This window comes from Prionailurus viverrinus, chromosome C2 (genome assembly GCF_022837055.1).
Source record: "Prionailurus viverrinus isolate Anna chromosome C2, UM_Priviv_1.0, whole genome shotgun sequence".
Taxonomy (NCBI): Eukaryota; Metazoa; Chordata; class Mammalia; order Carnivora; family Felidae; genus Prionailurus; species Prionailurus viverrinus.
This window is the reverse complement of record NC_062569.1, coordinates 80,648,364-80,675,998: the sequence shown is the minus strand read 5'-3', so window position 1 is coordinate 80,675,998 and position 27,635 is coordinate 80,648,364. Positions and strand designations below refer to the sequence as shown.

Sequence of the window (27,635 nt, the reverse complement as noted above, 5' to 3'; positions counted from 1 at the left end):
AGAAGGTACCTCTGAGACCCAAAAAAGAAGAAGCCAGGAGCATTCCAATATCCCCTTCAATCTCGGTGGCCTCACTTCTATCTGTTTCACATACTGGGCACCCAAAACAGATTTCAATAGAAGGAAAGGGTCTGCTGTTGGAAAAGAAAATGAAATAAATGTTTGAACAAAAAAAATGCAAAACAAAGTGAGCCATTAAAAGTTCTTGAGCAGGGACTGATAGGGCCAAACTGTGCTTTAGAAATCTGGCAACCAAATGCAGGATGGATTAGAACAGTGTCAGCCTCGGATCAAAGATTCCAAGTAAAAGGCGATGACAATCATCCAGGTGAACAGAATTAAAGACTTGATCGAATAATATATACCTGCGGATATGGAAAGGAAAAGGAGTTCACGAAAAACTTTCAAAGAAGAATGAACTTTAAGGTTGACATCTGGGCATTGGGGTACAATGCTAAGCCACACATACATTTGGTCCTGCCATGGTCTGACAGTTTGTGTGCTCCAACATTCATGTGCTGAAATCTTGAGGCCAAATATGATGGTATTAAGAGGTAGGGTCTCTGGGAGGTGATTAGGTCATGAAAGCAGGGCCTTCATGAATAAGACTAATGCCCTTATAAAAGAAGATCAAGAGAACCCTCTTGCCCCTTTACTGTCTGAGGATATAACGAGAAGTCTGCACCTGGGAACAGGGCCCTCACCTGACCAGACCAGCACCCTGAACTCTGCATTCAAGCCTCCAGAACTGTGGGATATGAATTTCTCTTGTTGATAAGCCACCCAGTCTGTGGTATTTTGTAATAGCAGCCCAAACAGACTAAGAAAGATACTAGATGAAATTATCTGGCAATGAATTTAGATATATCAAAACTGATGGATTTCACGAATGATGACTGGGACCCTAAAAATGCCACAGAGAAACCCAGGATTTGGAAGATGCTGAATATGAGTGGCCATTGAATCATATAGATGATCAGCAGACAGAAATACAAAACTAAATCTTGAAGAAGTATCAGGGATGGAAATGGGGATTTGGAAGGCATTCTCATAAAAAGAGTAGCTAAAATAGTATAGTCAGACCCCAGTGAAAGACATCAGAATCAAACGGCTCAAGCTCAAGATCCAAAAAATGTCTACGTTTGGAGGACAGAGGATCAAGAAGCCAGAGACTCTGCCCTCAGTTTATGATCAGGTATTCAATGATAATATTATTTGTAAGCTTAAGAGCATTTATTTTCTGGTTAGGAAATTTGATTGTTCTTATATGAGGTCTGAAGTGTGCATCTATCAGTCTAATCAAGATTATAGATTTCCTAAGATACTAAGTGTTCAATACCATGTAATAGTATTTAAAAGGAACTAAGTCAGTCCAAATATATGGTGGTCTGAAACAGAATCTTCAATGAAGGTAGATCAGTGGATGGCATACTTATAATGCCAGAAGGAGTCTCAAAACCCAATACTCCCACGGGCAAGGGAATAGCCGAGTTTGTTGCGGTTTCCAATGAATGACATCAGCCCCATGTAGGTTTCAATCAAAATGGGTTCAGTTAACACCATCAGTCCCTTTCTTCTTCCAGATCCAGTGGAATTCTTGTGGGCATTCTGGATAGCTGCAACAAGTTTAGACGTGAACCCAGACAACTGAAGAGGAAAAGAAGGCACAGAGTTAGTAAATGCAGAGTCGGTCCAGACACACTTCCTCCCTAGCCAGTCCTCACAAAAGTTGACCACTGTCCTGGGGCTGCAGCTATCCTTACTTCCTTATATAGATGTCATTTCTCAGAATTGTCAACATTGCTTCTGTTAGTCTTTTAATAAATCAGTCAATAAATTATGTACATAATGAAATTATCTGCCTCATCTTGTTTGTTTTTCATCCTTCATAATTTGTACAGCATTTAGTAGTCAGCTTAATAAATATTTGCTGATAATCTATTATGAATCAGATGCCTGCTGGCTGCTGAAGATTTAAATACAAGTAAGATATAGTCTCTGTGTCCAAAGGAGTAACACTCTAATAATCTAAGAAATGAACTTGGTAAATCATTATACAAAGTTCATGAAAATGAACAGCAGGCATAATAAGATGGTAAAGGAATGCAAAAGAGGGAGAAATCATACGTAGGAAGAGGATCAGAAATGACTTCAAAAGAAAACTCTTGAGACAATCATTAAAGGGTTCCTAGAGTTTCAATAGGTGAAATGGAATTAGGGAGGGCTTGGTTGGCAGCTGTTTTTTCTATTCAACCCAGCATCCTATCAACCATTTCAGATTCTTCTTCCAATACGAGTACCTCTTTGTTTCTTTGGAGGACCACCCTCTCCCAGTTTAGCCCAAAATAGTATAAGAGGAGTCTACTTTAGCATATGGCTCAGGTCTAAGCAATCAGAGGAGTCCATTTCTCTGGTCACAGAGATTGGTGCAGGTAAGGGCACATGACCAATGTTGTTGCAAAACTGATAGAAAGCCTGGAGGTTTTCGAGGTCATTTTACCATGCATAGTGAGAACCTGAGAATGAAGCCAACGAAGGTGGAAGAAGTAAGATACAGAGAGAGATGAATTATTGACAAAATCATTCAAATTATTAGGTCAGCCTATCCTGAACTTTTAAGTTAAGTGAGGGGAAAAAAATCCTTATTTTGGTCAAGCCAAGTTGAATTGGGTTAAGGGGAGGGTAATTCAGGGAGCATTCTGAACAGAGATATAGGGGCGCCTGGGTGGCTCAGTCGGTTAAGCATCCAACTTCGGCTCAGGTCATGAATTCACAGTTCATGGGTTCGAGCCCCGCATCAGGCTCTGTGCTGACAGCTCAGAGCCTGAAGCCTACTTCTGATTCTGAGTCTCCTTCTCTCTCTGCCCCTCCCCTGCTCACACTGTCTTTCTCTGTCTCTCAAAAATAAATAAATGTAAAGAAATTTTAATTAAAAAAATAAACATGTATAAGCAAGGAAATGAAACAAAAGTTCATGTTTCTATTTCCAACAAGCTCTTTTATACTCATGATCTCTTTCTAACATAAATGTATTAGGTATGTCAAAGAAGGTATCACCATTTCCATATCAGAAAACCAAGGCTCATAGAAGGTAAATGACTTACCCACAGTCACTCCACTTTCTGCAGTATGGTAAAAAAGAACATTAGGAATAAAATCTTATTCACAGTGAGATCCAAATCTGTTTCCTAGGCAACTGGCTCACTAATCTAAATTAAGACTATTAGAGTATATTCCAATATCAATTCAAATTATTAAGCATCCTCTATAAAGTGTCCATTATTCTTCCCATGATTCCAAGAGGAGACCAATCTTTGCTTTAAGGGACTAACATAAGAGTGATCTTTCAGTGAAGAAAGAGAATCCTGTAGTCTTTCCCCATAACAATTTTCCATGGAGATTTTATCCTGGATACCTAATTTTATACCAAATTGCCCCTGGGCAAACTACTTTTTCATTCCAGTTTCAGTTTCCTTATTAGTAAGGAAAAAACATTTAAAAATTAGAATGTATCGACTATTGGCAGTTGGCAACCCTACAAAAAAAAAAAAAAAGGAAAGAAAGATAGAAAGAAAGAAAGAAAGAAAGAGAAAGAAAGAAAGAAAAAAGTAAAAGAAAAAAAGCCATACAAATAAAACTTCTATAATTTTATACCTGTGTGGCATTGTAAATTCATTTCCCCTTTTTGAGTCTTAGCTTCTTCTTTTGAAAAGCATTGAAATCTATGAGGTTTTTTTTAGATAATGTCATAAGTAACAAAAATTAGTGGCTATGATAAGAAAACAATATAGTTTGCTGGAGTACCTCAATATCTCTAGGTTTTCAAAATAAACAGATGTATTTCTCTACTTTTCTTTAAAGTAATATTTACCTAATTGAATATGATCAAAACATCAAATAAATAAATAAATAAATAAATAAACAAACTCAGAGGGCACCTGGATGGCTCAGTCAGTTAAGCATCTGACTCTTGATTTCAGCTCAGGTCATGATCTCGCAGTTTGAGAGATAAAGCCCCACAACATGTTCCACACTGATAACACAGAGCCTGCTTGGGATTCTCTCTCTCTCCCTCTCTGCCCCTCCCCCCCCCCACACACACACAGTCTCTCTCTCTCAAAAAAAAAAAAAGCTTAAAAAATAAACTCACTTCACTGAGGCTAAATAATGTAAACTAACACAGAAGTAGGGTTTTGCTTGAGTTTCAGTCTGTAGAAGCGAAGACAGAAGACACTTCTTATTACTCGTTTGCAGCCCCAGCATCCTCTTGGAGATCTAAACATTGCTGTCACTGAGTGACACAAACTATAGTCATAACAGCCTGGGGATTCTGGAAGGAAGGACATCCTTCCTTTCAGCTAATTCTACCAGTGCTTTAGCTGATTGAATAAGAAAAGCAGAAAGAAGTGGTTTTTCTTCAACTTCCAAAGAGAAAATCAAAAAGGACAGAATAAGTTAATAACATAGGCATTGAATCATTATGGTTGAAAATCATGGCATTTCAAGGTTAGAAGTGACTGTAAGCTTATCAATTCTAGCCATTCATCTGTTGTTTTTGCCTTGACACATCCTCACCAAAAAACTACATCCCTGGACATGGACATATCCAATGATGGGGAACTCACTGCTATCTAACCACATATATTCCATCACTGTGTATAGTGGGAAAATGCTTGGCATAGATGCATAGGGCCAGGTGTGCTTCCTTGCCCTATCAGTTACTAACGGTTAGAGTTTGGAAAAACCATACAATCTCACTGAGCCTTAGTTTCTAGATCTGAAAAGGGAAACTAATAATGGTGATGATAGTGATAGTAAAAGCCAACCTCATGAGATTTGTACAATTTTTATCATTTGTATCATTTATATAATTTTTTAACTCTTTTTTTTTAAATTTTTTTTCAACGTTTATTTATTTTTGGGACAGAGAGAGACAGAGCGTGAACGGGCAAGGGGCAGAGAAAGAGGGAGACACAGAATCGGAAACAGGCTCCAGGCTCTGAGCCATCAGCCCAGAGCCCGACGCGGGGCTCGAACTCACGGACCGCAAGATCGTGACCTGGCTGAAGTCGGAGCTTAACCGACTGCGCCACCCAGGCGCCCCAATTTTTTAACTCTTAATATGAGCTTTTTAAAAGTAACAGAGTTCCCTGAATGTCAGCCTCAGGAGATTGTTGCATGAATTTAAGTGAATTATTCAAAAGCATTTTATAAAGCATATTATTTATAGGTACAAATATCTTCATTATTTATAGGCAAAAACACTTTAACTTTTTTCTTTCAAGTTTATTTTTATTTATTCTGAGAGATAGAGAGCAAGCGGGGGAGGAGCAGAGAGAGAGGGAGACAGAATCCCAAGCAGGCTCTGTGGTGACAGCCCAATAGGGGGCATGGACTCATGAACCACAAGATCATGAGCCAAAATCAGGAGTCAAACACTTAACCTACTGAGCCACCCACGTGCCCCAAGACTTTAACTTTCTTAGTTCTATTCCCTTCAATTCCATATTTGGAATGCCAATTTCCTTAATACAAATCAAAGACTCCAGAAAACATTTTTTTGACTCCGATATGAGCTTTTTAAAAGTAACAGAGTTCCCTGGATGCCAACAGATACATTAAGTTCCACTCAGACACTATAATTACAAAAAACATGGGTTGAGTATCAAAGTATCTCCCCCAAGATATTTATCAATTATAAAGGGAAAAATACTAACTTTGCAGAGGGGAAATCCAGCATACATCTTAAATCTATCTATCAATGTTAATACTGCTAGTAATAAGACACACAGGCATCATAAGCCTACAATATGATGCAGTGAAGACATAAATCATTTCTGTAGTATCTGCTCCAAAAAAAAAAAAAAAACCTCAATTTAATCATGAGAAAACATCAGGCAAACCCAAATTGAGAGGCATTCTACAAAAAAACCGACCAGTATTCGTGAGAAGTGCCAAGATCATGAACACAGAAGAAAGACTGAGAAACTGTCACAGTTTGGAGGAGAATAAAGAGACAGAACAATTCAATGTAATACATAATCCTGAACTGGATCCTGGGACAGACAGAGGCATTAGGAAAAACAAAACAAAAAAAACAGTGAAACTTGAATAAGGCCTGTAGTTTACTTAATATTATTGTACTGATGTTTAATTTTCAGGTTTTGATAACTCTACTATAGTTATGTAAGTTGTTAGAATAATTTGAATGCCAGGTACACGGAAACTTTACTATCTTTGCAATTTTCCTGTAAGCCTAAAATTATTTCAAAATAAAAAGCCTTTAAACTCTAGATTGAAAGAAAATCCTAAATATTAGTTCCCCAAGATTCTTGAAGTTTTCAATTGATCAAGGAGACAAATGCAAAAGAAAAACAGGTACAAGATGACACCTTTACTTTGTTTCTCTTATCTCTATATTTTTAATACGAACCTACATCAAAGTTATACAAGTATTACTGTCTATTTTTTTTCTGAAAAAATTGTCATTGAATGAATTCTCGTCCATATAATTAAATTAAATCAAAAAGTTGATTTTTGGGGGCACCTGGGTGGCTTAGTCAGTTAAGCGTCAGACTTCGGCTCAGGTCATGATCTCACATTTCATAAGTTCGAGCCCCATGTCGGGCTCTGTGCTGACAGCGCAGAGCCTAGAGCCTGCCTCAGAGTCTGTGTCTCCCTCTCTCTCTACCCCTCTCCCGCTCATGCTCTGTCTCTCAAAAATAAATAAGGATTAAAAAAAAAAAAGATCTGTAAAAAGTTGATTTTTGTCCATTGCAAATTTAGCCATTGTTCAGTTTTCTTCTGAGGAAAACAGAGGAAGAGCCTGTGTAGTTAGAATATAGTGATCAAAAGAAAGAGATCGAAATGAAATCTTAGGCCCAAAGCATCCTGTCGGCCATATTATGTTGTATTATGTATGTTGTTGTTGTTGTTTTTAATAATCCTGACAGTTGTATGGAAAATTTACTGTTAGGGTCAAGATTAGAAGCCAGAAGATAAGAGGAGCTTGAAGATCACTTCAGTAGTCTAGGCAAGAGATGATGGTGGCTTGGACCAGGAGAGAAGTGGAAAACATGATAACTGGTTAAATTAGGGATATTATTTGGAGGTAGAGCCATACAACTTGCTGGCATGAATAAATATAAGGGATGAAAAGAACAGAGGACTCAAAGATGACACCTAGATTTTTGGTCTGAGCAACTGGATAGAAAGTGATATCATTACTGGGTTGGGAAAGCCTGGGGCAGAAGGACTTGGAAGTGGTGAGGTGCAGGGGGCAAGGATTCTGTTCCAGACATGTGGTTGATGTGCCTAACCAGTAAGCCTCTTAGTAATTTCTAATGGCCAATTGGATACATGAGCATGGGACATGAGGAAATAAACACATGATAAGACCATATGTATAGTTAACAATTCCAAAATAGTAATTATAGATCCTATAGTAAAGAACAATATTCATAAAGTATAAAAAAGATAGACTATAGGGCAGGGGTTAGAAATCCACAAATTCAGAAAGCTTTGTTGGACAAGATGCTAGGCATCGGGGGCAATGCATAGGGGATCTAATAGGTAAACTGAGGGTCCAAGTGTTTCAGAGATTTGTCCAATGGCTAATCACTAATAAGCAACTGAGCAAAGTCTTGGAATCCCAGTCTCCTGACTTAAGTGTGTTAAAGTCCTCTTTCTATAATATACTGCTATTATGAGCAGTAAAATTATACTATTTAGAAAAGGATTTGTGTTCCTTATTTTTAAGAAGGGATAGGAAAAAATTATACTCAGTAATTTTCAAAACATGTTCCTTTGAACACTAGATTTCTTCATAGGTTGGATGACCATATAATTTATCATCCAGACAAAGATTCTTTTCAAAAGAAAGGAAGTGCCGTTATTAACAATGTTGGGATGACAGATATTCCTGAGGGTTTGGGGAGAAGATATGGAAGCCAAGCAGGTAACATCCTCCAGTCCCTGCAATCATACCAATTAGATCTGCTCTATTTTTAACCATTTTACATATTTCAATTTCAAGATTTTATTTTTAAAAGTCTTATGCTTCTAAAAAATTTTTTGAAAAACACCATACTAAGCTTGCCTAGCAACCTCTAGCTCTGACTTGGCGTAAGATGCATAGGGCCTACTCAATCTGCAAAGATCTATATTGTCTATACTCCTATTCATCCTTCCAAACCAAGCTCAAATACCCTCTCTCTCACAATGCCTTCCTGTATACTCAAGGCAAAAATTAATATTTTATTCTATTGCATTTCACTTTTATCTCCATTTAAATATTTCATCCAGTTGTCTAAGAATTAGAGTCACAAGTGTGGCTGTTTGTCTATGTAAGTGAACCAAAGTTTCCTTACCTTAGGACTATTGTTATCTTGTGCCATATAATTCTTTGCGTCAGGGGACGATGTCCTCTGTGTTTTAGGATGTTAAGCAGCCTCACTAGCCTCTACCCACCATATACCAATAGTACCCTCACCCTAAGTGTGAGAATCAAAAATGTCTTGAGACACTGCCAAATGCCACCCCGGCAGGGGGATGGGAGGGTGGTAAAATCATCCCCTGTTGAAAAGCACTGAACTAAAGGAAGTATGTATGATATAACATGGGTATTGAGATCAAACAGATCTGGTCTTAAGTTGCAGATATGGCACTCATTAGCTGTGTGACTCTGGGCAAGTTATCCAACCTCTCTAAATTTTATAGTTCCTTTTCCACACAAAAAAGAATATTAATAGCATCAAGTACAGAGGGTGGCTGTAAAGATTAAACCAACTTTAATAAATGGAGAGTTTGTCCATAAGCTCACATGTGCAGGTACACATATTCATGTATTTTAGGAAGAGTTGGGGAAGTGGAATGAAATGAGGCTGGAATTTGAAGTCAGACTGCAAAGGCCATTAAGGAAGCCTATTACCAATGATCAAAAATACTATCAACAAATCTTCGACAATATCGCCATCAAACTAGGACTTCTTAAAGACCAAGTTGTAATTCACCACAGCATTCCCATTGCCAACACCCTCTGGACTGCCGGGATACCTTTTCATAGATAAATAAATGCTTTTAGATTAGATTACTGACTGCTTCTCCAGTCCTCATCATAAGCTTCATTTCATGAGAATCCTCCGTGGCCTCAGAATCTGAGTGCTGGAAAGAAAAAGTTGATGCTATTTCATACCCAATGAACTTGGCATCTCATTAGAGTCAGATGCCACTTTATTTCTAGTCATTTCAGTGCTCCCTCTAAAAGGAGGAGGGACCATGAAGACAAAGTGACAAGCAGTGCATTGAAGGAAAGGCAGACAAAAGGCCAAGTCCCCAAACTGGCTCTTGAGCATTTCAAGCACCTGAACTCAGTCTGTGTGACAGGAACGCGGTGTCATCTGATATGAATGCCACCAGCCACATACTTTTCTCTAAAAGCTTTTATACACCCACCCCTGGCTCCTTCTTTTATTCCAGTCTCAAAAACAGAGGGTCAAGTTTAACAACTCTGATTACATAGGAGCTGTGTGCTGGTTAGGGTAAAGTATAGCGGTGTGGGTGGGTGGGTTCGTTGGAAGTAGGGGGTAGTGCTGAACGTTCTTCTGGACTTTACAGCAAGTATTTACCACCTGAGTGACTGCACTCCTGGTTTACTTCAGGTGCTGTCTGCCAGCAGTTCACTGCCCAGAGTCTCAGTTTTCCTTATTACAACCATAACTTGCTTCCTGTTTACACTGGGTAAAGAGACCAGGTTTCATGCCTGCAGGCGTGCATTCCTCAGCTGAGCAGGTTTTCCAAACCTTCAGGCTATAGGTTTCAGTGTTCCTCTATAGGAAATGAAGCATGCGGAGATAAAGAATAAATCCATCCAATACCCAGTACTGGAAACCACTTGAAAAGTCACACAGCTGGATAGAATGTTTATATCATCCTGACATATTTTACCTGGAATTATCTTTACGGAGACACCTTGACTGTGGTATGTTCAGGTATGTAGAGAGAAAAAGGAGGATGAGGCAGAAACTTCTTTCCTCCAAGAGAGGTTCCTATATATCCTAATCCGCACCCTCTTCCTATTCCATTCCCCAACTCTCCCCTGCCAACACATATGCGTACATACACATGCTTTGAATTCTAGCTAAAATGAATTATTCTTTATTCAAGAACATTTCATGTACTTTTGTAATTTGCAGGTTCCAACCATCTTTCTTTTATTTAAAATGTATTTCCCCCACCTCCTTTGATGCTTAAATCACTCATACTTTGAGTTTCACTTCAGATATCATTGTATCTGTTAGCTTTTGGACTTTCTTGTTCCCTCTTCTGGGCTCCCATAGAACCTTGTGAATCCCACTCTATTAACAGTCTTAGCATATTAAATTATAATTTGTTAATTACTTTTTTTTTTACCTTCTCCCTGTACTCTGTAAGTGTCTGGAGGGCAAAATCTGTTTTATTCTCAGTATCCCAGTTTACTAGCACGTTGCTCAGCATGTAGCTAGGTGGGTATTCAATGAGTATTTGTCAAAATGATGTGAAGGGAAACGAAAGTTACATTTAATTGCTAACATGTTGGTTCACTTTCATAATTCCCTTGAAAAGAAGGGTAAATATGCCAGAAAAGAGTAAAAAGGATTGGTCCGTAGATCCTTTTGGTTTGGTTATAAAGCATTCATGACCATTCATTGTTATTTACCAGCTCTGGGCTCAGTCATTAGTCCCTTCCAACAAGACTCTTCACACATCCTAAGAACCCAGCAAGAAAATGGTTAAAACGGGGGCGATGAGACTACAAATTATAAATAAAAAGTATGTGAAACAATTGAGGATAATCAAGTTTTGTCAGAAATATATCACATTACATATCACATCAATGAATACACACACACACACACACACACACACACACACACACACAGAATTTCTTCAAGCTCATGTCCATTTTCCTGCTTATTTACAAATTATTTGGGTGTGGAAAGGGAGCTAGTTTATTTTAATACCTTAGTCAATTCACTTAATCACTCTAAGTACCCTCATTTTAAAAACAGAGATAGCTATCTTGACCTCACAGGGTTTTTGTTAGTTGAATTACATGAAAACATGTAAACTGTAATCAATAAATATAGTCTGATTACATAATATTACATGAGATTATTTTTATGTGTTGTAACAAGAAAGTCAATGCCAAAAATGATTATTTCCTATTCTCACAACTGTTTTATATGAGTAATGCAAAGTATATGCATACACAGATTGGAATAGGTTGGTGAGGCTGAGAGATAAGCAAGAATGTCTGGAAAGAGGCCATTTGACCATCATATTTGCCAGACGTGAAGTGCTATAGAGTTAGTGAGAAGAATAAAAGGAAAAAATAATGTATTTTGACACTGTATTGCATAAATTTGATAGTAATTTTTAGATTACTTTAGGAGACTTGAAGATAATACAAATTTGAATTTGAATGCAATTAATGTGTTTATTAATACTCTTTCCTATGGTACGTGCCTGACCAACCAATCCCATGACTCATCTTTGATCCAAAGGTGTATGGTCTGAAACCTCTATCAGCAGCTCAGCTTTCTCTCCTGAGCTTCAGACCTAAATTTCTAACTGCCTGACAACTAACCCAATCTCATGTTCCATGGACATGTCAAACCAACATGTCCAAACCTATTCTTCTTTCAGTTTTCCCCATTCAAATTAATGGAGTCACCATCTTCCCAAGCCAGAAACCACACCATCTTCAACATCTTTTTCTCCTCCACCTACTATATCCTGTAAATTACCTGCTCCCATTAATCCTGTATCTTGAGTATCTCAACATATCTTTATCTTCTCTCCATTCCTACTGCCCTTAAGCCCTTATACCTATTATTTGAGTCATTATGATCATGAAGGGGAATATGTAAGATTAAACTCCAGCTACAATAAATTACTCTGTGTCTAAGAACACTCCTTGTACCTTCATGTGCCTCCACATCTCTTCATTGGATTTAACTTCTGATTTAGTCCATTTAGTGCTCATTTTAAAATCTTTGCATTTTTATCTATTCCTCTATTCAACAGTGCCTTCCACAAAGACATAAATTTTATCTCATTTAGGTTTGTATCCTGAACAATAAACCTCTACTTTGTAGGTGTCAGAAGATATTTGTTGAATAAAGAGATTCCAGGTGCTTTATAAGAAAAGACTCTGAGTAAGAATAAATTTGGATTTTTAAGTGTATTTTTTAAAATAAGTTATGGCATCAGATTGTAAATAATTTGGAAATTTTGACTATGTGTAACACAGCTCTACAGGATTTATTTTTCTATACCATAATAGATTTGCTAAATTGAATTAAATTGCTTCAGGTATTTGATTTAGTTATGCATTTTCCCCATATTTTCTACTTTTTTCCCATTTCATTTATAAGGGAAATGGAAAAACTAGTTTTATATCTTCCTTTTAAAATCTTATGTTATGCCAAAATACCCATATAAAAGGAATTCTGTATCCACAGAATTGTCTTTCTTCTTATTTATTCTTTTACATTAATATAACTGAGTATAATCAAAGCCAATTTTGGAAAATATCATAAACACAAATAATATTGTGACATAAAACCGAACAACAAAAGAGAAATTAAGACTCAAAGAACTGGATCAGAGTACTCATCATCTCACATCACAGATGGAGATCACTTGTTTTCAGAAAGAGTTGGGACTTGGGGTGGCCTTTAATAAGAAATAGTTTGGCAAACTATTTGGCCAAATAGTTTGGCCAGACTGTTGCGGGGGGGGGGGGGGGGGGAAGCTTTGGAAAAATAGTTTAAGGAGAAAAGCCATGAAGGAAATATACTTAACAGATCCACAAAACAGTTTTATTGACTTAAAATCACTAACCAACTGAACAAGCATTCATTATGCTCACATCCACACTTGTTGTGACACACACACACACACACACACATGCACGCACGATATTCTTACGCCCATCCAACAAGAGCAGTATAAACACTGAGTTTTCCTTTTACCTTTCTACATTAATTAATTCTATGTTCTATTAACCACAGTCATGGTTTTGGGGGAATAATGATTCTATCCTCCTTTCAACATTTTATTTCTTATCTTCCTTTTAAAATTATTTGATTGTATTGGGGCACCTGGGTAGCTCAGTCGGTTAAGCATCCAATTTCTGCCCAGGTCATGATCTCACAGTTTATGGTTTCGAGCCCCATGTTGGGCTCTGTGCTGACAGCTCAGAGCCTGGACCCTGCTTCGGATTCTGTGTCTCCTTTTCTCTCTACCCCCCCCCCCCTGCTCACACTGTCTCTCTCTGTCTCTCAAAAATAAATAAATGTAAAAAGAATAATAATAATAATAAAAATAAATAAATAAATAAATAAATAAATAAATAAATAAATAAATAAATAAATTTATTTGGTTGTATTTATATGTATCAGAATAAAACAAAGTACCATCAAGAATTAAGAGTAATGCAGTGCCATTTCTCTGTAGCTAATAGAATTTGTTCTTTAATCCCTTACCCTGAATATCTTCTAGCCAAGGACACTCAGGGAATAAGTACTTAATGCATCAAGTATAAGGAAGAGGGGACTTGGCTCAGGAAGTGATGGGTGTAATAACCAAGTCACTTGGTACTTATTTTACCTTACAATATGATACAATTACTATTAATGCAAAAATATATGTTATTTTAATGGCAAAAACAAGACTTCCTTTAGAGGAGGGAAATGGCTTTAGAAAAAATGCATTGTCAAGCATTTTGAGTTCTATTACCAGGTGTCTGAAAGAAAAAAAAAAACACAAACAGATAAAATACTCTGAACTGTGAAGAAGGAGGAGGAGGGAGAAGAGGAAGAGGAGGAGGAGGGGAGGGAGACAAAATATTTGGGGAGGAGCACGACAGGATCCAGAGGAGCAGAGAGAGGATTATAAAGCAATGCATTAATAATGCATTATTATTAATAAGGTCTTTTACAAACAGAGAGAGCTGATATTCCATGTGAAATTTGGGCCCATTATCATGATTTAAAAAATTCTCACTCCATCTCCCCAAAGGCCTCATGGAGTCTACTCTCACATCAATGCCTTTGTGTAAGTGTTGTATTATTGTCATTGGTTTTCATTTTGTTCTCTTTTGTTGCTTTTGGGTGGTAGAGCCAGGCTAGGGGCTGAAGTTGGACCCTGGGCTGCAGCATTATAAAACTGAGCTATCACAAGATCCATACAATGAACTAATTTAGTGCCTGCAATAGCCTGGAGCCAGAGGTAAGTAAACCTTGAGACCATAAGCCCCTGAGGATGTTTACATAAATCTTGAGGAGACCACTGTCCTTTCTGATAGCAGAAGGGATTTAATCCAACTTCAAGTATACATTAGGTGAAATTAAGACTCCATTTATCTTCTAATCACGTTTTGCCTCAAATCATTTTTAAAGTAGGAGACTTACCAATTAAAAATATTTTTATACATATACATATTTGCATGAATAGTGTGTTTAAAATCATGCAGCCACTGCAATGCACGCCATCCAACCACAGAAAGATTTTAGGTATATATTGTTATCTTTTGAATTTACAAGAAACAGAGAGTTATGATATTTGGAAGTAAATGACAGCATATAAAGGTAAACATAGCAAGGACAGAGAAGGCAAGGATTTCTAGGCCTATACACACACTCCTGTGTGTATATGTGTTGAAAATATAAAGTTTAATCTTTCTCTGCATTTACAGCTCCAACCATTTTACTTCCTGCCTACCTAGTATCCTAGCACTGCCGATGTTTCCCTAGGGGAGATGAAAAAAAAATAGTAGAAGGACTTTCCCTGCCACTGATAAAATCTATTTGGGGAGATGAGATTGAAAGACATAAAAATACTCTTAATTGCTGTACTGTTTATGCACCATTTACATTCACAATATTCGATTTAACCTTACAAAGGTCCAATGAAGTTAGGAGGAAGGGCAGTGTTCATTATGTCCATTTTAGAGATAAGACTACCAAGGCCCCAGAAAGAAAAGTAATAAACATAACCAAGAGCCATATCTGACTTCATATTTCACGCTATCCCACCCACACTCCTTCTTTTGAATGAAATAATTAGAATTTAATTACATACAGAAAATTATAAGTACCCATAGAGAAATTTATACGTATGGCAAAAAACAGACACAAGTAATGCCATTTTTAAATAATATTACACTATAATTTTTTATAAGAAATTAGCAAGGTGGAAACATCACAATATGATTAACATAAATATTATATATATTTTTATATATAAAACAGCTCCACTGTTTATTAAAAATTCCTATAAACCTTTTAAAATTTGTATCTGTATAAGCCCAGGCTGTATCTTAACTTTTCTTTTTTTTTGAGTAGTACTTATTTTAGAAGCAGATAGCTTCACCATCAAAGCTAGTCTAATGAGGCTCAAACTGCCTACCTTACAAATTTCGAGGAACTTCTCACTGGTGTACTTCATAGGGTGCTCAGTGAAGGTCGCATAAGGCACTTCAGTGGACCATGGGTTCCAGCGAGATAAGAGGGACTGCTGTTCCAGACTCCCCCAGTAGATCCTAAGGCCTTCTCCTTGTCTCCTACAAGAAACAAGTTTCCTTAGATTAGCCATGTGCACTAGCTTAAAACAAAAAGAAAAGGATGGGAAAGTCACGTGATGTCTCAGTCAGATTTATAATGATGCTGAGTGACTTGCCTACTAACTGATTGTTCCAGAAACTCGGGAGGTAAGAATAAAAGGATACATTTGGTTTCAAACATGATGGGTTCAAGGTGTCATTGAGAATCCTATGTGGAAATGTCTACTTGGAAATGTGACTCTGGTGCTGAGGACTGGGGCCAGGGATGGAAACATGGATATTGCTCTCATGCCAATATTCTGATGGTAAGGGTTGTAAGAAAAAGGGAAAGGGAAGAGTCAAGGTGGTGGGTCAGGAAGTGGATGTGTCAAGGTGGCAGGCAGTTTCAAGGAGAAGAGAAATGACAGCACCTTCATTTTCCACAAAGCAGTTAACACAAGAAAAGATCTGGGACTTCAAGAATAGTAGTGTATAGATGATCCTTAAAAGCGATAATGACCAATTCAAAAAAATGCCTGTGACCACAGCTTTCATATCTCATGGTTCTCTATTATCTGTACACATTCTATCCAACTAAATTGCAGCAACATACATACCATAGCTCGTAAATAAATTGTGTCTGCCTTTTCCCACACTATCGGGTAGAGCCCAGGCCTGGATATCTGGTAAATCCAAGCGCAAAGCAAGAGGAAGCTTGGGAATGATGGGAGGGAAGTCGTGGCAGCAGAGTGTGGCCACATTGAATAACAAAATTGTAATTCCTGTGGTCTCTTCTTTTACATGTGCCCATCAGAATTTATGGTTTGTGGTTTTAGACATCTCTGAATGCAAAGAGATCCCTGGAGGTTAAGCCAAGCTCAGGTGCTTTGCATTCAATGAGCTTTAAAACTAAGTTGCCTGTAATTCTAAAGAGCCCCATGGAACATCACAGAGCTCTCATTTCTTCTAGAAATTAAATCCTGGGATCTAGAATGAAAACCCAGAGCTTAATTGTGGTGCCTGCATAAAGCTGTTACTTCCTGTATTAAGGAATTCCTTTGGGAATGCTATTGTGGCTTCTGTGTGTTTATCCAAGTAGAGATGTGTATAAACACAATCTCACACATATGCATATGCCACCCCTCTTCCCGGTTGGCTGATCTCTGAGATTCTTGTTCTAAAATGAAAGTACGAAAAGAACCTGGCACATTCTACTGCTCTGTTCTCAGATTTTTTATCATTATGTTTGAAAGCTGACACCCAACCTTTTTTGTACTTAATCCTTTACCCACAAAGAAAAAGTGGAAAAGAAACATATTGTATATACCTCTAAAGTTCTCTTTCTAACCTCTCACCTTCCCAGCTGTTATTCTGACATTTATCATCCCCCCAATATGTTCCTTCTGTTTCATTTCTTCTTTCTTTCTTTCTTTCTTTCTTTCTTTCTTTTCTTTCTTTCCTTCTCTTTCTCTCTCCCTCCCTCCTTTTCTTTCTTTCTTTTTCTTTCTTTTTCTTTCTTCCTTTCTTCCTTCCTTCCTTTTTCTTTCTCTTTCCTTCTTTCTTTCTCTCTCTCTCTCTCTTTCTCTCTGTCTCTCTCTCTCTCTCTCTTTCTTTCTCTCTCTCTTTTCCTGGCCTGGTAATAAACTCTAAACTCAATTACTATTCTATGCATGCTGGTTAATGGAGCATTCTGGCTTTAGCCCATTAAGACAACTTGCACAATGGAATCATTTACTGCTTCATATGTCAATTTATGTGCTGGGTGCAATTTTGCTTTTATCCAAAGGCGATGAAAATCTGCCAAGATAGCTTCTCTAAGAAGTACACTTTATATTATTTTACCTTAGGGAAGCCTCAAATGAAGTTTAACCATGAAATTCAAGAGGGACCCTATTTCTAAATAACCAGTCAATTTGAGCATGGCAATGACATTTCTCAGACATGTAGCATACTTCTGAACATACAAGTTCAGCCAACTTTCTCTCCTGAGCTCCAATGGTGATACCTAAGAAGATAAATCTACAACTAAAAAGTCTCTCCAAAGGTAAAAAGGTATTCTCGGCAAAGACCTTAATACCATAGGTTTATGAAAACCTACCATCTCCTCTTCCATCCAGTGTCATTAGGACAATTGTGCGGAACACAGGTGCCTTTATGACCAGGACTGCTTCATGAGTTACTTATGCTCACCATGCAAGATGTTGTGGGAGGTAACAGTGAAGTGAAAAATGCAAAAAAATAGGATGTCAGATAGTCTTGCATTAGAGTCTTGCTTCTGACACTTAATGCTGTGGCACTATGGACAAGCTCATTTCATTTTCTGAATCCATTTCACCACATGTTCTTTAACATGTCTCCATGTGACATCTCAGGACCTCGGTAACTGTGTAAATGATATAGATGGCTGTGGTCATGACACTACTAACATGCATTCAGTCAAGGACATACAGTATATAAAAGAAGCCTCTGGTTATGGCTTTTGTAGTTTAGAGGCATCAAATTAGCCCCCTGACCACACTTTCTGCTGCAAAGACTATACCAAGCATTGTCCCATCACTCCTAGGGAACTTTAGCACCTATTGTGATCCTTCGCAAACATGTAAAAGCACAAATCAGCCACCATATGATGGAATAACATTTTAATGTTTATAAACTATAGAACGTGAGAGCTAGAAGGGTTCCTGGAACCTAAAGCCCAGTGCTGTCTTTCTGGAGATGAGAAAACTGGCACACAGAAGGAATAGGGTTTTCCCAAAGCATCACTACACACAGAGGTGAGCTGGTGAGAGCCTTGGTCTCCCAAGACTTCATTTAGGGGTCTTTTCACCATTCTGGACTCTCACTACAAAGTACATTCCAAGTTATGGTCCTGCTATTCCACAACACAGTCTTACTTCCAATCGACACAGAGTTGAAAGAGTTGCCCTAAGAAGACCATCATCATCTGTGGGCAAAAAGCCCATCTAGAGATCTTAGCTAAAGGTCAGAAATGAAATCTCAGTCTCAAAAGGAACTGTAGATTTTTATATAAGCTCGATATTATCAATTATGAGATTGTAGGAAAATAAGGTAGCCCTGGAAGTGAAGAGGGAATTTACAAAAAAGTTAGGTCATCAGGGTAAGAAGACCGATCTTTCTCACTAAGCACTATGGTCAAGTTAATCAAAGTGGGGGTACAGTCCTAGGTAAATAATGCCAACATCAAATTATTAAGCAAAGGACAATTTGGTAGCTTTCTTCTCCAAATCATACTGAGTGGAAACCTTGGCTTTGGGCATTTCACAGCACCTTTCTGATCTTTGGGTAATACCCATTTCACGAGGAAAAAGAGGAAAATGGATGAGCAAGTGTCTTGTATGCTGTAAGGCATAGTAGCAACTATCAAATGTTGAGTTCCTAGTGTGCATTATAATGCTTACCTGTCCTGATAGAAACTTTATATTTTTAATTTTTTTAAACTATGACAACAGTTTTTTCGACTTCTTTGGTAGAAATAAATGAAGCTAACAGGAAATAAGATAAAGAATATGACCAGGCTTAATCAGATCACCAAGTCAACAAACCACTGGAAGAACAGAATTACAAAGGGGAGGAAAAATACCATAAGTCCTGCATAGACAAAACAAGAAAAGCAAATACCTAGCACAGAGAAGGTGTTGGAATCTTCTACAGTTTTCTTCACCTATTGATCCCTCCTCCCCCGCCTGATTCTGAGTCTCAGAAAACTTTTGTGTTTGGCTTCCGCTTTATCATGTTTCGGTGTATATAATTTCCTATTTAAATCCATCAGAGAGACTTTCATTTAGCTTAAAACACCCCTACAGCTCTTTTTTCTTCAGACTGAATCAGCATAGCTCTGTAAAAGTTTTCTAATAGGTTAAGAACAATCTTTTAAATCACCTCACAGGTGATTCCCTGAAACAGTCCTAAGATGTTTATCTTCAATTCCAGTATTTAATCAACATATTCTCTGTGCAGTGTGTTGTCACAGGTAGAGAAATGAATAAGACTCAGTCTCTGAATTCTGGAAGCCCATGGGCTGACTATCATCTCTTTCGCACACCTCAAACAGGTACAAATAGAAAACCACAAGCCTCATTATAGAATTAGAAGTTTACCTATTACAATTTATTTTGTTCCCATTTTTCTCCTCTCAAGGAAACCAGTTTGTTCTGATCTCCATTCACACAGTAATAGAAGCAAGAAGATCAATGTACCCTTCACTTCTGCTAAATCAAAAAACCTCCTAGAAAGTTCTAGAAGTAAAGGAGATTCTCCATAAGGACTCCTAAGAACTTGGTGGAAGAAGAGGGTTTATAACAGCTGGAGATTTTTAGGATCCTAGACTGTCTTGAGTGGGAAGGCCCTTTAAGAGATGTGATTCCAATTCCTTCATTTTATAGATATATAAACCAAAGACCAGAATTTTCAAAGATCAGAGTTCTTCCCTTAGTCTTGTTAATTATGGGTTCTACTCAGTGACTCAGACTCAGAATTTGAGTCAAATATGGTTGTTGCCAGGGTGGAAACTTAAGCAATTACTACTTTAAACCATCATAGCAGCCAAACAGATTTGCCTTCTACGCCACAAAAAGCAAATGTATCTTGAAGAAATGAGGTTTATACAGAAGAAACTATCATCCAAGGACCAAAGGATCAATCATGAAAAATAAATGTTTGAGCAACACCAAAAAGAGGAGCTCCAAACTGAATGGAGGAAAAACTTTCTTCAATAACAAGTTTAGGAAGACAATACATTATTTTTGACAGGAAATACACCTCTCCCTGAAGTCATTTTCAGCTGAACCAGATAATTATGCCAACCAGTCACCAGTTTTGGTTAATTTGCTCCTTCCACACATTCTACTTCCTTCAGAGAGAAGCCGTGCGACCTTCTGCATAGCACAACACAGCCATAGCACAACATAGGTATTATTTCTCATGACTTCCCACTTGTCTCCCATCCTGGCCCTCAAAGATGCTGAGCTAAGGCTTTACACCACCTGATAGGAGACATGAATGAGGATGCAAATCTCCAGAAGGAGAAATGGCAGCTTCCATTATTACCTCCACCAGCTGCCCCTCCTTTCTACTCATCTCAAATCTCAAAGTTCCACCACAGAATTAAAAACATAGCTCGAGGCACCAAACCGAGATTTATGAGGAAGCACAGACATTAACTCTTGCTCTAAACTCAGGGCGTGTGCTTGTAAGTATGGGTGAGCAAACAGAGGGAGGCCGCACGGGGGAGGAGGGCAGGCCGCCAGGGGGAGAGAGCTGTTCAGAACAACACAATATATTTTCTTAATGTCTCCTTTCTCTCTACCTTACAGCCTGTATTGTTGAAAGGCGGGCCTTCTAGAACCATGAAATGTTAGTCCCTTGCTTATTTAATCTGGACAAAAGGTGGGGGGGGACTGAGTTGGCACCCTGGAGGGTATTCAATGCTCCTTTCTGCTTATTGAATGACCTCAGACGAAATATTTTCCATGACAAGAACCCAAAAGACGCTGGCACAGTGTCAGACAATAAGATTTGCAGAATGTGTTTACATTCTCTCTGTGTCCCCAGGCTGTTCTAACCCATAGGCAGGTGGTGCCTTTATCTGCTCTCTTTGCTCACCTGGCTCCCTCCCAGAAGTTTCCAGGGCCTTGGGCTCAGTGAGATTAACCATTTACTGGCATGAGTAACCAAGAAATTCTGTGGGTTTCATTACTTGAGGAAGAAGTAAGTGATAAAATAAAACAGAGCAGCATTGTCCCTAAAGAGAAAATTCTGGGGCAATGTGGTACAGTAGTAAACCCTTGGATGACAGGTAGGAGGCCTGGGTCCAAAGGCTAAATCTACCACTAACTTGCTGGATAATTTGAACCATTTCTTCGCTCTGGGATCCAGAGGACCATATACAAAACCAGGTAGTTGAATTAGGTCATCTTTAATCTCCTTTTCTTCCCCCAATAAATTAATATCTATGCTGAAAAAAAAGAACCAAAATAATTTGTATTATACCAGTTGGACAAAAAGCCAAAGGATAAATGAGTGATGGAGAAATTCTCAAATGGCTGCTGAGACCCCATCTTTCTTCTCCTAGAAGAAGAAAGGATTTTAAATTACTGTATAAAAGACCTAGAATTAAACCAAAAGCAGAACCCAGAGAAAGTAGGATGAATACTTATAAAAAGGACTACAGAAAAAGGCTATGGAATCTCCCAGGATGAAAGTCCTTAAAAGAAATGTTTATTTGGTTGGAAAACTTTTTTTTTTTAATGTTTATTTATTTTTGAGATAGAGAGACAGAGTGTGAGCAGGGAAGGGGCAGAGAGAGAAGGAGATACAGAATCTGAAGCAGCCTGCAGGTTCTGAGCTGTCAGCACAAAGCCCAACGCAGGGCTCGAACTCACAAACTGTGAGATCATGACCTGAGCCAAAGCCAGATGCTTAACCAACTGAGCCACCCAGGAACCCCAATTTGCTTGGGAACATAAATCTGTTTGTCCGAGAGGTGGGCCACGTTCAGGGCCGAGGTGAAGAAGACTAAGGTCCAAACCAAAGGTACAACCTAAGATTCTGGGACTCACAGTGTGTGTGTGTGTGTGTGTGTGTGTGTGTGTGTGTGTGTGTGTGTGTAAAATAACATACAAAGATATTTTATTTTCTAGAACTGGTATGAATGGATTATTTGGATAGAAATCATTCTATTTTTTAACATTTATTTATTTTTGAGAGACAGTGCAAGCAGGGAAGGGGCAGAGAGAGAAGGGGACAGAGGATCTCAAGCATGCTCTCTGCTACTCCATGATGACAGCAGAGAGCTGGATGTGGGTCTCGAACTTGTGAACTGCAAAACCATGACCCGAGCTGAAGCTGGACACACAGCCAACTGAGCCACCCAGGCACCTCTGGATAGAAATCATTCTAAAACTTACATACTTAATTTTTCAAACAAATTATATTAAAAATAATGAATTCCTTTATAGCTTAATAAAAGTCATCCCAGGGGTGCCTGGGTGGCTCACTCTGTTAAGCATCCAACTTCAGCTCAGGTCATGATCTCACAGTTCATCAGATAGAGCCCCATGTCCAGCTCTGTGCAGATAGCTCAGAGCCTGGAGCCTTCTTCAGATTCTGTGTCTCCCTCTCTCTCTCTCTCTCTGCCCGTCCCCTGCTTATGCGTGTGCGCTCACTCTCTCGCTCTCTCAAAAATAAATAAACATTAAAAAAATAAAAGTCATCACAAACCAAATTTTAAGACCTAAAAGGGATATATTACTAATAATTTATATTTTATGTCCTTGATGCCCTAATTTTACTAAAATTAGGAATGAAGTCTAAAAAGTTACCTACATTAACACTCAATCCTAATATTTTCCTATCCTGTATGAAAGCCAACTGTTGTACATGAAGAGTAAGGCTATTTACCCAAGCTCTAAAAGACCCTTAACTGCCAAGTTTTTTAGTTCGTATACTGGCTGTCTCTTCCCTCATTGTCAGGCTGTCATTTTTTCTGCTATCAACATTCCTGACTCTAGCAGCTCGTCTTCTAATTTGCTGTTTCTAAACTTCTATTGACAGGGAACCCAGGATGCCTTACTTTGGGAGTCATGGACAAATAATTAAACAAAACAATGCTCTTTCCCCTGCCCTTTCCTGTAAGGGAAATTTATAGCAAAAGCTCTGGTATCACAGATGACATTTAAGTGGACAGTTAATCCAATAAGGTTGATGGTGAATAACTTTTAGATGGGCATCTAAATGGCTCATGTTTGAGAAAGTCCATTTGGAGTTCTATTATCTGTTAGAGTGAAATAAATCAGATCCCAGAATCAATAATGACCATCACCTATCCACCAAAGGAGAGGACATAAAATTTTGCCATCCTTAAGTTCATACTCTGCTAGGCTAGCACTATCATATTCTGTACAAGGAGTCTTAAATTCTGATTTCTCCTTCAAACTGTTTAGAATATAACTCTCACAATACATAACAATCACTCTGAGTAGCAACATCATCAGCAAATCTCTGCTAGTATTTCTCAATAGAGTCTAGAGAAAATGCTCTAGATAAAATTGTAATGAGGACTCAGAGGCAGGAACAACCCCTTAGAGCTGAAGGTTGAACCAAAGAAGGCTTCATTCATTCAGAACACGTTTAGGAGGTCAGAGCGTGGACTGACATAGAGGACATTCAGTGACATAGCTGGTAGGGTCTGCCTATTCCTAGAAGTACTCAGAGTAAAGGTGTGAAGCAGGACTGTGTGTATAGTGATGGAAGAGAAAGGCAGTGAGGACCTCTCTGGTCTAGCTTGTGTTCTTCCTCTTGTAAACAGCGAAGCAAATCAGGAGCGGTCTCAAGAAGGACAACAGTAAGCCTGTTCCTTTCCAGAAAACGGATGGAAAGAAACACACTACAATATTAACATTGTTGCCACCACAGGATTATTTTCCTTCTTTTAAGCTTCTTACTTTCTGGAATGAGCATGTATTATTTTTACATGGAAATGAAGAACTACATATTTAAGATGTTGTCATCCATCACAACCAGAGCCCAGAATAATTAGTAGCAGCAGTAGGCTGAGACCTCTACATTTCAGTCCTTACACTAACTCACAAGTTTGGCTCATTATCTCTGTTTCACAGAGAGGTCTAAAGCCATCAAGTCGTAAGTGGCAGAACTAGGGTTCACATTCAGATCTCTCTGGTTCCACAGCCCCCCATAATTCCATGGAACCCTGTCGGTGTACAGGGCAGAGACAAAAACAAACATTTACACCGACCAGCTGTGTGTTCCCCTTGTGAGCCTGAGTAAAGACAATCATTATAGAGCTTACATTTTTATTTGTAGTTTCTCCTCACCTGAAATAATCTACCTTCTACCTTTCACCACCATGCTGATTCAAAGAGTTCAGAAAACTAAAAGGGCTTCCTGTTACTTTTAAGATCCAGAAACACTTGCCCAGCCTGTCATTCAAGGCTTTTGCACTACAGCTCCAGCACTCATTTCCAAAACTCAAAGCCACAATTCCTCAATGATCCATCCAAACAATTCAACTAGCTGAGCTCACAGCATTTGTGGTCATTTTCCCAAAATGAAATTATCCTGTGTATTTGTCTCATATCATCAAATGAACTGTGAGCTGTGCAAGAATGGGGTCCATGCCTACATCATATATGTTCCTCCCATGAGATCTTACAGTAATGTTCATTTTTTTAAATAAGTAAACCCACGGTCTGTACTGTAAAAAGTATACATCAAACAGAAAATATTCCCTCCGACCAGATTGATCAGGCTGTTGCTTTTGTCTTTCATTAACCTACATTTCTGAATTGTACCACTTAAAACCGAGCCCTTAAATTGTTTTCTGTTTGTTTAAGGGAGGTGTATGTAAAATGGCATATTTCAGAGAAATGCCCAGGACAGAAGGGGCTGTACCTTTGGTGGCAGGGTGTCTACAATTGTGCCCTGAAAGCACCGTGTCGCAGAGGCTGGCAGGCCAGGTCCATACCGAGGCCCTTCCATGCCAAGAGGCTTCCATGTATAGAGAAGGGAGGGCAACTCTTGCAAAGCTACCAAGGAAAACGCCACATTATAAAGGAAGCAATTCTGAGGAAACTCCCTCTATTATAAATTGGGATATTTGGCAAATCGCCTTAGCCTCAGGTTTGTGTAAGTTTTGGTCTTCTCTCTTAAAAGGAAGTTACTTTTGAGCACCCCAAAAAACCAAGTTTCAACAGGCACAGAGTAGCTAAGTTAAAAAAAAAGGCTTCTAAGAAAAACATTTTTCTCTCAAGGGAGATCGAGAGTAGATTGTCTATAATAAATACACAGACAACTAGAGAGACCAGTTTCCACAGACTTGTGGCCCAGCTCTCAGGGGCCTTTGGGAAATAGCCGGGGCTGGCTTCCCAGAAAGGCAACAGGCACAGAGAGCTCTGCCTGACAAACGAAACTCGAATCTTCTCCCTAACACTTCCCCTTGATCCTGCTCCTCAAGGCGGCAAACATTTTGCTTTCTCCACTTTGGAAGAATTTGAAATGGAACAAATTTCAAGAGAGTATGTGTGATATACTTATTTATTTTCCCCTTTATGCTTAAGGAAACATTTCATGGGGAAGTTTATTTGTGGTATTCCATATAGTAGGTTATGTAGGCAATAAACGAAAAATGTCCAGGGGCGCCTGAGTGGCTCAGTCGGTTAAGCATATGACTTCAGGTCAGGTCATGTTCTCGAGGTTCGTGAGTTCGAGCCCCACATCGGGCTTTGTGCTGACAGCTCAGAGCCTGGAGCCTCCTTTGGATTCTGTGTCTCCCTCTCTCTCTCTGCCCCTCCCCCATTCATGCCGTCTCTCTCTCTCTCTCTCTCTCTCTCTCTCTCTCTCTCTCTCAAAAATAAACATTAAAAAAAATTTTAAATATATCAATCTCTAACTTCCATACACAGACATAGTCCACAATCAGCATCACTTTCTCTCTTGGTTACGGTCAACATGAGCCATTCAAACAGTTCAGCAAGAATTGTGTGTTCGGTGGTGCCCCCCTCCATGCCTGCCCAAAGTGATTATGCTCCATAACAGGTCACATTCAGACAACAAAAATGCCCATATGATTTATGAGGTACTTTGATAAAATAAACAAGTCCTGGACTTTAGAGGATGCACCTGGGTTTGAATGTAGGGCCTTCATTTACTAGGTGCCTCAGGAAAAGCACATCGCCCCTCATAGTCTGTTTTCTCTTTTGCAATGAAGATACAGATACCTACTCAGCAGAACTATCATAGGGCTGGATGCAGTGTGCATGGCACCTCTCATCAGAGGCTTCGAGCACGCTTTTTGCAGAGCTCTGAAAAGTAAATCAGAAGACAAAAAAATTCTGAATTCTCTTGCACTCTTGCTAGTTCCTTTTGCATCCACCAAAAACTGCCAAATCATACACTTGGGGGTGGGGTGAGAAAGAGGGACAAAGAAGGAACATGGGATAACATAATAAGCTATGTACAAAGTTAATAATTCCAGACATTTCATGAAATAGAACTGATTTACCTACATTCCACCACGTATACTTGCTTTGGGATACAGGAGCTAGGGGTGTGTGTGTGTGTGTGTGTGTGTGTGTGTGTGTGTGCGCTTAATCTTCATGTTGCAGTTGTATTACTTTGCATACATATGAGCTTCGTGTTTTATGACTTTGTTTTCACTTAAGATTTACTTCTACCACAGAGCTTTACTTTTCCACCCAGGCCCAGAGCAACAATACAGATAGAGACCTGGGATCCCCGCTCTTATTTTTCAATCCTGGCATCTAGTCCCTCAATGTGGCAGCTTTCCATACATGAGTGAGAACAACCAGCCCATATCTCTAAGTTCCACCCCAGACCGACTTCCTAAATGGTCACTCTCGGTCACCCTTCAGGCTTAAGTATATGTCCACTGGCAGCAGGGCATGCCCTGGGAAGGACAGGCTCTGGAAGCAAATGCAGGGCCATTTAGGCCAGGAATTCTAGGGTCTCAGGTACCCAGAGCATGGCCTCGAACAATGCTTGGCAAACTTCAATGTGTGCTTGAATCACTTGGGGACTTTGTTAAAACACAGATTCTGATTCAGTTGGTGGGGTGGTTTCTAAGGTTCTGGATTCTGTACTTGTAATAAGCTCCCAGGTGATCTTGATGTCACTGGTCCTAGTAACAAGTAGCTCAGTGGGGAGGGGCACATGCTGTGGGTAGGCATATCCCCATGTTCCTGGGGGCTCCTTAGCCTGTGGGAATGGTCAGAGCTAGATAAGGATCAAAAGAGGGCTGTCTATGGTGTTGGACTAAGGCAGGAGTCATGATTCACTAGGGGAAGGCCTAGTGGTTTTTATTTGATTGCAAGGCAAGAATCTAAGAGAAGAGGGTTCTGTCAATGATCTATGGTTAAAGGCAAAATCCAAAGCCTGCAATTAAGATAGTTTTCCTATCATATAATGGAATTACAACATAAAAGTTCTCAAAAAATTATTTTTCATTAAGAAACAGACTAATGGAGGGGCGCCTGGGTGGCGCAGTCGGTTAAGC

General features: G+C 38.9%; 1 protein-coding gene across 2 annotated transcripts in view; it reads right to left on the bottom strand.

The window, feature by feature from the left end:
• Positions 1-1,246: 1,246 nt before the first annotated feature.
• TPRG1 (tumor protein p63 regulated 1) overlaps positions 1,247-27,635 on the bottom strand; it is a 122,475-nt gene continuing 96,086 nt past the window's right edge. The window contains exons 5-6 of one of the 2 annotated variants that reach the window (XM_047875895.1): positions 15,454-15,607; positions 1,247-1,647 (exon numbers count right to left, since the gene is read on the bottom strand). In XM_047875895.1, the coding sequence (XP_047731851.1) occupies positions 1,453-1,647; positions 15,454-15,607 (349 nt within the window). In that variant the 3' untranslated portion in view covers positions 1,247-1,452. Of the gene's footprint in view, positions 1,648-15,453; positions 15,608-27,635 lie in introns of those variants that run through there. The other variant, XM_047875896.1, reaches the window with a different exon arrangement.